The sequence below is a fragment of the Tursiops truncatus genome, chromosome 4, assembly GCF_011762595.2.
Source record: "Tursiops truncatus isolate mTurTru1 chromosome 4, mTurTru1.mat.Y, whole genome shotgun sequence".
Taxonomy (NCBI): Eukaryota; Metazoa; Chordata; class Mammalia; order Artiodactyla; family Delphinidae; genus Tursiops; species Tursiops truncatus.
In genome coordinates, this window is record NC_047037.1 from 77,199,477 (window position 1) to 77,213,901 (window position 14,425).

General features: G+C 35.7%; 1 protein-coding gene across 1 annotated transcript in view; it reads right to left on the minus strand.

The window, feature by feature from the left end:
- STXBP5L (syntaxin binding protein 5L) overlaps positions 1–14,425 on the minus strand; it is a 374,070-nt gene that overhangs the window by 65,694 nt on the left and 293,951 nt on the right. Inside the window, exon 21 of the mRNA XM_019922992.2 lies at positions 11,609–11,701. Coding sequence (XP_019778551.1) covers positions 11,609–11,701 — 93 coding nt within the window. The remainder of the gene's footprint in view (positions 1–11,608; positions 11,702–14,425) is intronic.

A 14,425-nucleotide genomic window follows, 5' to 3' on the forward strand; every position in this document is an offset into this window, starting at 1 on the left:
AGGTACGTGGGGGGTTCCTTGCCTTTTGGGAGGTCTGAGGTCTTCTGCCAGCGTTCAGTAGGTGTTCTGTAGGAGTTGTTCCACGCGTAGATGTATTTCTGGTGTATCTGTGGAGAGGAAGGTGATCTCCGCGTCTTACTCTTCTGCCATCTTCCCGGAAGTCTGTACACATCTTTTATAACACATTTTATTATACTTGATTTTTTTTTTACTCTGTCTACTATCGACTAAAATACTGAAACTTTGCGTTCTCTAGGGATGGGGATTATATTCCCAATACCTAATTAATTATTGGCATAGAATAGATGTACAATAAGTGTTTGCTGAATGAAAGTTTAAAAAAAAACAGTAAAGTCGGAAGGTAGGGGTGAAGGGTTATTCTGAAGAGGCCTAAACAGACAGAAAGCATGTTTCAAGTGGTACAAGAATATGTTACACATTAACATTTGAGGAATTTGGGTTGGAAGATGAGTAAGGCAAGAGGGAATAAGAGGCAAGTAGTCCTGGAAATAAACTGAATGAAAACAGTACATATTAACCTGTGCAATGTGCCCTTGGGAATGCAGCTCTCTGAATTTCTTCATTTTTACTGTTACCTAGCAAAAGCATACATACCACTACCATTTCATATTGTTAGCCAAAGAGGAGAAAATGGGAAATAGAAACTTCACATTACTCATTGTCTTAGCACACTGCACTAAGAGAGGTGGAGAATCCTGGCTCAAAGGAATCTTTAAGGTTACATAGTCCAATATCCTACTCAATATAAGTATTCTCTTACAACATTCTTGACATCATACCTGTTTGTGATAGAAACCTTCAAAGTATAAAAAAATCCAATTTTGGGTTGCTATAATTGCTACAAAATTTCCTTCCATTTGAGCTCAAACTACTTTCCTTTACCATTTACTAGTTTGTTCCAGTTCTAACCTCTGGCACAATTAAAAAAAAAAAAAAGAAGTACCTCATTTTTGCTCTCATATGCCAGTTCTTAAAGCATTACGGGCCATCTAGGTACTCTGATTTGGTCAGCAGGAATCTGTATTTTAATAAGTGTTGCAGGCAATACTAATAAAAGAGGTTGGCAGATAGATCACATTTTGAGAAATCATGTTTTACTGTTTTATAAACTTTAACCAACCTATGGGACTTTCACTCAAGACCCTTCCACAAAAAAGTACATCCTGTGATGCATCTCAGATTTTCCATTAAAGAGATGCCATGTTGTCCTTAGTTGTTAAGTTTGATATAGATATTATGCTGCTGAGCATTTTAAGGTGATTATGATTATATATATATATATATATATATATATATATATAAAGTTAACAGGTACTTTTTTAGTTCCTTTTGAGCAATTTTTTTCGTATCTGTCTTTGATCTTCCATTTTCTAAAGAGGAAGAGAAGTTGATAGTTACAAGGATAGTAATGCTCCTATTAGAAGAGAATAGATATGTTTTTTCCCTTCTGTAAAGCTCCACAAAGACTTCTGCTTTTCTCCAAGGTGAGTTTCCTAGGGTCTGGCGAAATGAAGCCCAGTGATCAAAACCATAGCTGAAGTCAAACCATAACTCAAACATTTGCCAGCTGAGTGACCCTGGTCTGGTAGTTACTTAAATCTCAGGATGACTGTTTCTCTTCCTTTGTAGAAGGGGTTTGATAATTAGTCCCTACTTCAAAGGGATCTTGTCAGTATTAAAGAAATATGTGTAAAGTACTTAACATGGTGTGGTAAATAATATTAGGTATTATATTCTTTATTAAACTTAGTTGGCAAGAAAGCTTGTCATTCTGTGGTATTCTGTATCAAAAATGACTTACCCAGACAACATGTCCTTTTTGCAATCTAGTGTCTAGTATTAAATACAGCACGTTTGATAATGCCTCCAGTTGCATATGGTACCATTATTTCTTTCCTCTGCACAATCCCTCAACACCTTGAAAAGCTGCCTGTCTTGGCTCACAGACAGTAATACAGAAAACAGTACCATACTGTAATCCAGCTGCGGGGCAGGGAATATTGCTGCAGCAAGTATTAGAACAGTTTGATTTCTTATTATCCTAGTCCTGTTAGATTCTGGGAAAATTGTCAGGAAATTCTTGCTACCTTAACATGTTGTGGCTTACATTTTTGAAAATAAAAACAAAGGAAAGAAAATGAATAACTGTACATTTAAAAAGGTGAATTTTATTCTAATGTAAATTACATGCCACTAAATCTGAGTTTTAAAAAATTTGAAGCATCCCCACAGATAGTTTTATTCACTTACCTAACCATATCTATCACCTTATGAATCACCTAGAAATTGTTAGGTAGGATGTCATAAGAGACCAAAGATGATGCAAATGAGTAAAAGGATTAGCTGATGGCAAAATACATATTAATATTTATAAATTCAGGCCTAAAGATTTGGTGACAGCCAAGCGCTACAATAGGACCAGATTATAAACCTTTGCAAAACTATTCATCTCTACTCCTAGATTATCTGCCTCCCAAATTCAGGTTCATTTACAGTAATGAGACATGGTACTGTGATGGTTTACCATAGCTTATGCCAGAATGGGGTCATATGCTCAGCCCTAAATATAAACAGAAGTTCAGGTATTACAACAGGGTTTTGCCTAGGAGGCTTCAGTATATCTTGACTGTATCATTGCCTGTATATTCATATGCCTTTTTCCTAAGTCCTGATTCAATTTAAAGTAAATAATTAGTGCAGCCTGGCTTATCAGAGGAATGTCGTATTGGCTTCAAATAATTTTTTATTCAGATCCTTGGTTCCACATTTGAATCAAAATTTTAGCAACAGAGATGAACCCTCAATCAGTCTGAATATGGCTACTACTTTAATGGGAAATATCATAAAAAGCTAGGTTAGAAGTTTCTAACTCAAATCTTTGATAAGCTGTTTGTTGATTAGAAACAACTGGATTGACTTTTTGATTTCCCATGAAGGATTTCTACTTTAAGGCTAAGCTACAACTATTAATTGGAAATTTAGAATGGTCAAGGAGAACACGTTTAGTCTCTTTAGGCCATGGGAGTTCATCATTGCTTTTATAATATAACCACTATTGTATATTATTGAGAATCTCTGTTCTGGTCACTAGCACACAGTTAAGATTAAGAAACTTGGCTAAAGTTATAATGGTAGGAAGAGGTAGGGTAAGGTCAAATTTCTAAGACTCCAAAGCTATGCCCTTTGCACTAAGCAATACAATCTTCCTGACATAGAAGATACCTATGTATCCTAGACATCTTCTATAAAATAAATAAACCTAACACTAAATTAAAATAAAAAGTTGTTTAGATTAAAATGTTTGTAAAGTTTATCTATCTATTGATTCATTACTATATTCCAACTAGTCAGTTAATTAATTTCATTTGTCTCTATCTTCCCTATGCTGGAAACGAAGATAGGACAAAAACACCTGGGGGGTGTGTGTGTGTGTGTGTGTGTGTGTGTGTGTGTGTATGTATGTGTATATATATACACATATATAAATATACATATATATGCATATATACATATACATATATATACGTGCAAGTGTAGTTAAAAAACACACACATAAAAATATTTTGGAGTTACTGTGCCATGGTGGAGTCCTGAAAGACCTATACACCTCTAATTTTGTTGCCATTTCCCACCCCCCATTTTTTTATAAGTGGTTATGATATAGCCAGGCAAAGAGGTATATTTATTAGAATTTGCCCCAGCATACAAAATTTTAATGTCATGACTCTAGCTTTCTTGCCACCTGAAAATATGTATTACATTTCTATCTAAATGATGTTAGTGAATCAGTGACTTTTTCTTAGTGTCATATGAGCAAATGTTAGTGTCATATGATAAGCTCCATATGAGCAAATGTTAACTGATTATGAAACTTTATTTCTGTTCTTGTCTATCTTGAATTATAAACTCCTAGAGAGAACTAGGTTCTTCAACACACCTTTTTGAAAGCATACAAAAGGAGGTCAAGTAATTTGTGGAGTGAGAGGAACTTGAGGTCTAAAGATTAGGTTGGTTCCAGCTAAGCCATGTACTAGCACGATAAACTTGGGCAAGTTATAGAATTATTTTTCTTAGCCATAATTCTCCACTCATATAAAATGAGAACTATACCAACCTTACAGGATTGCTATAGAACTAAATATGATAATACTCATGAAAAATACCTTGAGTACTTTAAAGTACTATACCAATGTTGATTACTGTTTTTAGCAAACAAGGTTTAATAAATTCAGATTGTGATAATTTGATTATATAAATTATAAAAACTACTTTCAAAACCAGTTTTTCCTGGAACTTAAATGGTAAACAGTGTTTCTGATGTTTCATGAAAAATATATCTAAGTTCTTTTTAATTTTTTTGTTAAAACATTGTCTCTTTATAATTTAGCAACTTCTCTCTGCTTGGATGTCATAATTGCTTGGGTTTTTTTTTTCCAGCTTTTTTTTTTTTTTTTTTTGCGGTACGCGGGCCTCTCACTTTTGTGTCCTCTCCTGTTGCCGATCACAGGCTCCGGACACGCAGGCTCAGCGGCCATGGCTCATGGGCTTAGCTGCTCCGCAGCATGTGGGATCTTCCTGGACTGGGGCATGAACCTGTGTCCCCTGCATTGGCAGGTGGACTCTCAATCACTGCGCCACCAGGGAAGCCCTTTCCAGCTCTTTTAAAAAATTTTTATTTTATATTGGGGTATAGTTGATTAACAATGATGCATCAGCCTCAGTGTACAGCAAAATGACTCAGCCATACATGTACGTGTATTTATTCTTTTTCAAATTCCTTTCCCATCTAGGCCACCATAGAATATTGAACAGAGCTCCCTTCACTACATAGCAGGTCCCCGTTGGCCATCTGTTCAACACATAGTAGTGTGTATATGTCAATCTCAAACTCCCAATCCATCCCCTCCCATTCCTCCACCCCGGCAACCACAAGTCCATCCTCCAACTCTGTGAGTCTGTTTCTGTTTTGTAAATAAATTTATATCATTTTTTTAGATTCCACATAAAAGTGGTATCATATGATAATTGTATTTCTCTGTATGACTTACTTCACTTACTGTGATAAGCTCCAGGTCCATCCACGTTGCTGCAAAGGGCGTTGTTTCATTCTTTTTAATGGCTGAGTAACATTCCATTGTATAAATGTATCACAGCTTCTTTATCCATTTATCTGTCAATGGACATTTAGGTTGCTTCCATGCCTTGGCTATTGTAAACAGTGCTGCAATGAACATTGGGGTGCATGTATCCTTTCAAACCATGGTTTTCTCCAGGTATATGCCCAGGAGTGGGATTGCTGGGTCATATGGTAGCTCTATTTTTAGTTTGTAAAGGAACCTCCATACTGTCCTCCATAGTGGCTATACCAATTTACATTCCCACCAACAGTGTAGGAGGATTTCCTTTTCTCCACACCCTCTCCAGCATTTATTGTTTGTAGCCTTTTTAATGATGGCTGCTCTGACTGGTGTGCAGTAATATCTCATTGTAATTTGATTTGCATTTCTCTAATAATTAGCAGTGTTGAGCATCTTTTTATGTGCCTCTTGGCCATCTGAATGTCTTCTTTGGAGAAATGTCTATTTAGGTCTTATGGCCATTTTTTTATTGGGGTGTTCGTTTTTTTGGTATTGAGCTGCATGAGCTGTTTTTAGATTTTGGAGATTAATCCCTTGTCAGTTGCTTCGTTTGCAAATATTTTCTCCCATTCTGAGGGTTGTCTTTTCATCTTGTTTATGGTTTCCTTTGCTGTGCAAAAGCTTTTGACTTTAATTAGTTCCCATTTGTTTATTTTTGTTTTTATTTCCATTATGCTAGGAGATGGATTGAAAATATATTGCTGTGATTTATGTCAAAAAGTGTTCTTCAATTGTTTTCCTCTAAGAGTTTTATAGTATCAGGCCTTATATATAGGTCTTTAATCCATTTTGAGTTTATTTTTGTGTGTGGTGTTAAAGAATGTTCTAATTTCATTCTTGTACATGTAGCTGTCCAGTTTTCCCAGCACAATTTATTGAAGAGACTGTCTTTTATCCATTGTATAGTCTTGCCTCCTTTGTCATAGATTAATTGACCATAGGTGCTGGGTTTATTTCTAGGCTTTCTATCTGTTTCACTGATCTATATTTCTGTTTTTGTGCCAGTTCCATACTGTTTTGATGGCTGTAGCTTTGTAGTATAGTCTGAAGTCAGGGAGCCTGATTCTTCCAGCTCCATTTTTCTTTCTCAAGATTGCTTTGGCTATTCATGGTCTTTTGTGTCTCCATACAAATTGTGAAATTTTTAATTCTAGTTCTGTGAAAAATGCCATTGGTAATTTGATAGAGATTGCACTGAAGCTGTAGTATGGTCATTTTGACAATATTGATTCTTCCAATCCAAGAACATGGTATATCTTTTCATCCTGTTTGTGTCATCTTTGATTTCTTTCATTAGCATCTTATAGTTGTCAGAGTACAAGTCTTTTGCTTCCTTAGGTAGGTTTATTCCTAGTTATTTTATTCTTTTTGATGCAATGGTAAATGGGATTGTTTCCTTAATTTCTCTTTCTGATCTTTCGTTGTTAGTGTATAGAAATGCAACAGATTTCTGTGTATAAATTTTGTATCCTGCAACTACCAAATTCATTGATGAGATCTAGTAGTTTTCTGGTAGCATCTTCAGGATTTTCTATGTATACTATCATGTCATCTGCAAACAGTGACAGTTTTACTTCTTTTCCAATTTGTATTCTTTTTATTTCTTTTTCTTCTCTGACTGCCATGGCTAGGACTTCCAAAACTATGTTTAATAAAAGTGGCAACAGTGGACATCCTTGTCTTGTTCCTGTTCTTAGAGGAAATGCTTTCAGCTTTTCACCATTGAGTATGATGTTATCTGTAGGTTTGTCATATATGGCCTTTATTATGTTGAGGTATGTTGCCTGTGTGCCCACTTTCTGGAGAGCTTTTACCATAAATCAGTGTTGAATTTTTGAAAAGCTTTTTCTGCATCTATTGAGATGATTATATGGCTTATATTCTTCAATCTGTTGATGTGGTGTATCACATTGATTTGCAGATATTGAAGAATCTTTGCATCCCTGGGATAAATCCCACTTGATCATGGTGTAGGATCTTTTTATTGTATTGTTGGATTCGGTTTGCTAGTACTTTGTTGAGAATTTTTGCATCTATGTTCATCAGCAATATTGATCTGTAGTTTTCTTTTTTGTGTGATATCTTTGTCTGGTTTTGGTATCAGGGTGATGGTGGCCTCATAGAATGAGTTTGGTAGTGTTCCTTCCTCTGCAATTTTTTGGAAGAGTTTCAGAAGGATAGGTGTTACCTCTTCTCTAAATGTTTGATAGAATTCACCTGTGAAGCCATCTGGTTGTGGACTTTTGTTGGGAGTTTTTATTATTTATTTATTATTATTGTTTTTTTTTGGTATGCGGGCCTCTCACTGTTGTGGCCTCTCCCGTTGCGGAGCACAGGCTCTGGATGTGCAGGCTCAGCGGCCATGGCTCACGGGCCCAGCTGCTCCACAGCACGTGGGATCTTCCCGGACCGGGGCACAAACCCGTGTCCACTGCATTGGCAGGCAGACTCTCAACCACTACACCACCAGGAAAGCCCTGTTGGGAGTTTTTAAATCACAGTTTCAATTTCAGTAATTGTGATTGGTCTGTTCATATTTTCAATTTCTTCCTGGTTCAGTCTTGGAAGGTTGTACCTTTCTAAGAATTTGTCCATTTCTTGTAGGTTGTCCATGTTGTTGGCATAGAGTTGATTGTAGTGGTCTCTTATGATGCTTTGTATTTCTGTGGTGTCCATTGTAACTTTTCCTTTTTCATTCCTAATTTTATTGATTTGATCCCGCTCTCTTTTTTTCTTGATGATTCTGGCTAAAGGTTTATCAATATTGTTTATTTTTTCAAAGAACCAGATTTTAGTTTCATTGATCTTTGCTATTGTTTTCTCTGTCTCTATTTCATTTATTTCCTCTCTGAGCTTTATGATTTCTTTCCTTCTACTAACTTTGGGTTTTGTTGTTTCTTGTTTCTCTAGTTGCTTTAGTTGTAAGGTTAACTTGTTTATTTGAGATTTTCTTGTTTCCTGTGGTAAGACTATATTGCTATAAACTTTCCTCTTAGAACTGCTTTTGCTGCATCCCATAGGTTTTAGATCATTGTGCTTTTGTTTTCATTTGTCTCTAGGTATTATTTCCTTTCTGATTTCTTCAGTGAGCCATTGGTTGTTTAGTAGCATATTGTTTATCCTCCAAGTATTTGTGTTTTTTTTAGTTTTTTTTTCTTGTAGTTGATTTCTAATCTCATAGTGTTGTGGTTCGAAAATATGCTTGATATGATTTCAGTTTTCTTAAATTTTCCGAGGCTCACTTTGTGGCCTAGCATGTGATCTATCCTTCAGAATGTTCCATGTGTGCTTGAGAAGAATGTGTATTCTCTTGCTTTTGGATGGAGTGGTCTATAAATCTCAATTAAGTCCATCTGGTCTAATGTGTCATTTAAGGCCTGTGTTTCCTTACTGATCTTCTGTCTGTCAATCTTTCTAATGAGGAAAGTGGAGTGTTAAAGTCCCCCATTGTTATTGTGAATTTCTCCTTTTATGGCTGTTAGTGTTTGCCTTATATATTGAGATGCTCCTATGTTGGGTGCATAAATCTTCACAATTGTATCTTCTTCTTGGATTTATTCCTTGATCATTATGTAGTGTCTTTCTTTTTCTCTTGTAACAGTCTTTATTTCAAAGTCTATTTTCTCTGATATGAGTATTGTTACTCCAGCTTTCTTTTGATTTCCATTTGCATGGAATACCTTTTTCCATCCCCTCACTTTCAGGCTGTATTTGTCCCTAGATCTGAAGTGGGTGGGTCTCTTGTAGAGAGCACATATATGGGTCTTGTTTTTGTATCCATTCAGCCACTCTGTCTTTTGGTTGGGGCATTTAATCTGTTTATGTTTAAGATAATTACTGATATACATATTCTTATTTCCATTTTGTTAATTGTTTTGGATTTGTTTTTGAAGGTCTTTTTTCTTCCTGTTTTGTTCTCTTCTCTTGTGATTTGATGAATATCTTTCATGTTGTGTTTGGATTGCTTTTTCTTTTTTGTGTATCTTTGTAGATTTTCCATTTGTGGTTACCATGAGGTTTTGATGTAGCACTCTATGTATAAAGAAGATTGTTTTAAGTTGATGATCTTTTCATTTTAAATGCATTTCCAATATCCTGCATTTGTACTCTCCTCTTCTCACAATTGCTGGTTTTAAATTCGTATTTGTATGTGGATGATTTCCTACCTTTACTGTGTGTTGGCCTTTACCAGAGAGCTTTTCCCTTTGTAATTTTCTTGTTTTTAGTTGTGGCCTTTTCTCTTCCACCTAGAGAAGTTCCTTTAGCATATTTTGTAAAGCTGGTCTGGTAGTGCTGAATTCTCTTAGCTTTTGCTTGTCTGTAAAGCTTTTGACTTCTCCATCAAATCTGAATGAGAACCTTGCTGGGTAGCGTATTCTTGGTTGTAGGTTCTTCCCTTTCATCACTTTAAATGTATCTTGCCAACCCCTTCTGGCCTGCAGAATTTCTGCTGAAAAATCAGCTGATAACCTTATGGGAGTTCCCTTGTATATTATTTGTTGATTTTTCTCTTGTTCTTTTTAATATTTTTTCTTTGACTTTAATTTTTTCAATTTGATTACTGTGTGTCTCTGCATGTTCCTTCTTGGGTTTATCCTGCCTGGGACTCTCTGTGCTTCCTAGACTTGGGTGACTGTTTCCTTTCCCATGTTAGGGAAGTTTTCAACTATTATCTCTTCAAATGTTTTCTCAGGTCCTTTCTCTCTCTCTCCTCCTTCTGGGACCCCTATAAAGTGAATGTTGGTGCATTTTATATTGTCCCAGAGGACTCTTAGACTGTCTTCATTTCTTTTCATTCTTTTTTCTTTATTCTGTTCTGTAGCAGTGATTTCCACCATTCTGTCTTCCAGTTCACTTATCCATTCTTCTGCCTCACTTATTCTGCTATTGATTCCTTCCAGTGTATTTTGTATTTCACTTATGATATTATTCATCTGTTTGTTTGTTCTTTAGTTCTTCTAGGTCTTTGTTAAACATTTCTTGTATCTTTTTGATCTGTGCCTCCATTCTTTTTCTGAGATCTTGGGTCATCTTTACTATCATTACTCTGAATTGTTTTTCAGGTAGATTGCCTATCTCCACTTCATTTAGCTGTTCTTCTGGGGTTTTATCTTCTTTCTTCATCTGGGACATATTCCTCTGATGTCTCATGTTGTCTAATTTTCTGTGATTGTGGTTTCCATTCCGCAGGCTGTGGGGTTGTAGTTCTTTTGCTTCTGTTGTCTTCCCCCTGGTGGAGGAGGCTGTCTAAGAGGCTTCTGAAGGCTTCATCATGGGAGGGACTGCTTCCTGCCCACTTCCAGTTTGTGGATTGACCACTTGGTGGGTATGGGATTTATCACGATTGTGCTCCTACTGTCTCACTGTGGTTTCTTTGTCTTGTAGGATGTAGAGGATCATTTTTGGTATTTTCCAGCATTTTTTGTGGTTGATTGTTCAGCAGTTATTATTTTGGTGTTTTTGTAAGAAGGGGTGTGCTCACATCCTTCTACTCTGCCATCTTGTCTCCACTGACCGGATGTCATATAATTCCAATTGTGATTATTTTTTGTAATTCCCATATTTTTTGTTCTCAATTTATTAATGAAAATCAGGGGGAAAGCTTAGGCTTTACAACTAAATAGAACTCAGTTGGGATTCTAGCTCCACTTATTTAAATACTCTGAGCTTCAGTTTTCTCATCAGAAAAAAGGCATATCACAGGGGTGTTGTATTATACAAGGAATAAAAAAGAAACTGCTGTCTTGGAAAATTGTGGGTTACAATTATTTTTAGGTTCCTTAGTCACTGACTTTACTTGGGGTCTAGAACATTGGTAATTCAGGTTTGTTAAAGTTGTAAATCTAGTCACAACTATTTTTTAATGAATGCCTAATTTAAGAAGCTGTACAACTTGTGTTTGATTCTGATTTGGTCCCTATGAGCAGCATCAAATATTCAATGAATCTGCATAAAATTTACAGGACCTTTTTTCTGCTCACTACTTTTGAGAGAGCAGTGCCCCTCTGAGGTGATTCTTTGCAGTTTCCATGATAATCACAGTTGTTTCTGATCACAGAAAATATTTAATTGTATCATGAAGAGTTAAGAAGAATTTTTACAAAACTACTTTTTGGCTGTTAGGTTTTCCCTAAATTATCTGTTGGCCACTCCATTATTTTCTTATAGGCCTGATGAAATTATCCAGGTTTACAGTAAAAAAAACCCCCACCACTATCTAAATTCTATGGCAAATGTCAAAAGCCTTAGGTATTCCTGCTTTATATCTCCTGAAGTTGGTGTCTGTAGTTTTAACCACTGCTTTAGGAAAATTAGTCTTCATTCACCGTGAGAGACCTGTGTTTTCAGCACAACACGTAAGAATAAAGGTTTTGAGACAAATTGTGAAGTCTAGAAAATTATGGAGTATGAATAACTTCTTTGTTCATAAAAGAGATTTTCACTTTCACCTGGCAAGTGATGTACTTGATTCCTCTGTCTCACAGCTGGTATTTCATTCCTATAAAAGCCTGGTGCTGCCTCGGGAGTTCTGGTAGCAAGTCCTAAAGGAAGGGAATAAAAAACTATTGGCATGTAATTTTTAGCCCAAGTAAACCAAGTATTTTTACCTTAGAGGTGAATTTCATGATAACTATTTGGAAGGGTGTCTGTTTTGTGCCTTTACCTGAGTATTTTGGTACTGCCTCAACAGAGGACTCTTTGGAAGGAAGAAGCATTCTTCTTTAGAGGATGTAACAGGGTTCTAGACATGTAGAATCACACAGAGGCAGCATTCAAACTAGGCTATGAGACCTAGTTCTAACTCAGGTTTGAGAACAACAGAGTTGATTACTTCTTTTTTAGTATTTTGTGACATTATTTTTTGTGATATTTTTTAATAAAGATTTTTTTTTTTTTTTTTTTTTTGCGGTATGTGGGCCTCTCACTGTTGTGGCCTCTCCCGTTGTGGAGCACAGGCTCCAGATGCACAGGCTCAGCGGCCATGGCTCACGGGCCCAGCCGCTCCGTGGCATGTGGGATATTCCCGGACCGGGGCACGAACCCGCGTCCCCTGCATCAGCAGGCGGACTCTCAACCACTGCGCCACCAGGGAAGCCCAAGATATTTTTAAGGATAAATATTTCTATCACCCTAGTCTTCACTTGAATTTGGTAGCATTATAAGTCTGTTGTATATTGTGGACAGTGAGAATCATGAGGATGGATAGCTGCATAGGTAGCAGCTGTATTAGGACATAATGCTAACCTAAAAAATGATGTTGAACTGGGAAAATGATTTTTAAAGGCAAACCTTCAAGTAGGACAAATTAGAAAAATGCACACCTTGTGGGCAGATATAACCCTACAGTTGAAGGCTTGGTTAGTTTCTTGGGCCAAAGAAAAAGGGGCTGTTTCCTTTAGGGGACTGCAGTTCTGTTCCAGGTAAGTGGAGCTAGGGCTCATGTTAGCTTCTGCTCACCCCCTTGGGATGTATGTTTATGCAGTGCACAAAATGCACAAGCTTACCTGGTGAGGGAAAAATGGTTACACAGCTTTAAGGAAAAATAATAACAATTTGTATAACTATTGCTTTAATGTTGGTTTCTGCAGATAGACTGTCAGTTCCATTTGGCATGGGGTATGTTAATTTTGTTCATTAGTTTATTCTCAGTGGATATCATAATATCACTCTAACTGTAGATATTGTAAATTACTTGTTAAATAGTTGGGTGAATGAATAATATGAAATGATTGTTATCCTGGAAGCTGAGAACATCAGCATTCTGGTTGGCTCACTGGGACCCTTTCAGCTCCCAATCCCTACTCTTGTCTCTCTCATCATCCTAAAGGAAATATTTAATAGTCATTCTATTAATTAGAATTATTATTCTATTAATATTTAATTTAATAAAATATTAAACTTCACCCTATATTACTTGTGGTTTATTGGGCTAAAAGGGAGTTTAAGATCCATGTAGGAAAGCAGAGTTATAAAATGATTATCAGTTTCTGGCTCTCCTAATTTCTGACCTCTCTTACTCAGAGATATTCCTCATAATTAACTCTGAAATCTTGAAAGACTCATACCTGAGACTGGAAAAAAGAAAAGATATCTGCTAATACCACATCTATTCAGCATTGTTTTGGAGGTCCTAGCTAATTTTTTCCCTTAGAAAGAAGAAATGGAACTGTCATTTTAACAGGGGGGAGCATAATTGGATACATAGATAATCTAAAAGAATTGACAAATTACTGAAATAAGTTTATCAAATATTCCGGACGTGAGGTCAATATACAAAAATTAATTATTTTTATATTCTAGCCATAAAAAATAATAAAAAGATATTTAAAAATTTACAACATAAAAATATCAAATACTGAGTAATAAAGCTAATGAAAGATGTGTAAGACCTCTACAAAGAAGACTAAAAATATTAAAGAAGACACATAAATGGAGAGATACCAAGTGGAAAATTCATTGTTGAATGTCATTTCTGACCAAATGATCTATAGATGAAATAAAATTACAATCACTATCCAGACATATTTGTTTGTGTGCAAACTGACGTTTTTTCTAAAAGTTATATGAAAAGAAAAGACCTAAAATAGCTATAGCATTCTTGAAAAAGAGCTACAAAAACAAAATTGAGGACCTATACAACCAGCAATACTATAAAGCTACAGCAATTAAAACAGTGTGGAATTGGATTAATGGTAAACACACAAATGAAATAGAACATAAAGTCTAGAAACATGCGCATACATGGTAGAGTACACTAATTTGTGGCAAAAGTACCATTTCAGTGTAGTGGGGGAAATGATAGTTTTCTCATAAATGGTCCTTGTCAACTGGATACCTAAATGAAAGTAATAAACCTTGACTCTTTCCTCACATTAGACACAGAAATACATTTCAAATGGAACTTGAACTTAAAAGTGAAGGTACAACAATAAGCCTCCTAGAAGATAGGGAAATAGTTTTATGAACTTGGGATGGGCAAAGATTTTCTTAAAAATAAAACAAAGCACATAAAGCACTAATAATAAAAGAAAGTATTGATCAATTGAATAACATTAGCATTAAAAACTTCTGCTCATGATAAGATCACCTTTAAGAGAGTAAAAGCAAGGCACAGAATGGGAAAAGATATTTTGCCCTATATACATCCAACAAAAGTACTTCTTTTTATGTATGTATCTACCTATCTACATACATATGCAGAATTTCTTATATATCAAAGAAAGTTGGCAACATAATAACAATGAGTAAAATACTTGAATATCTTA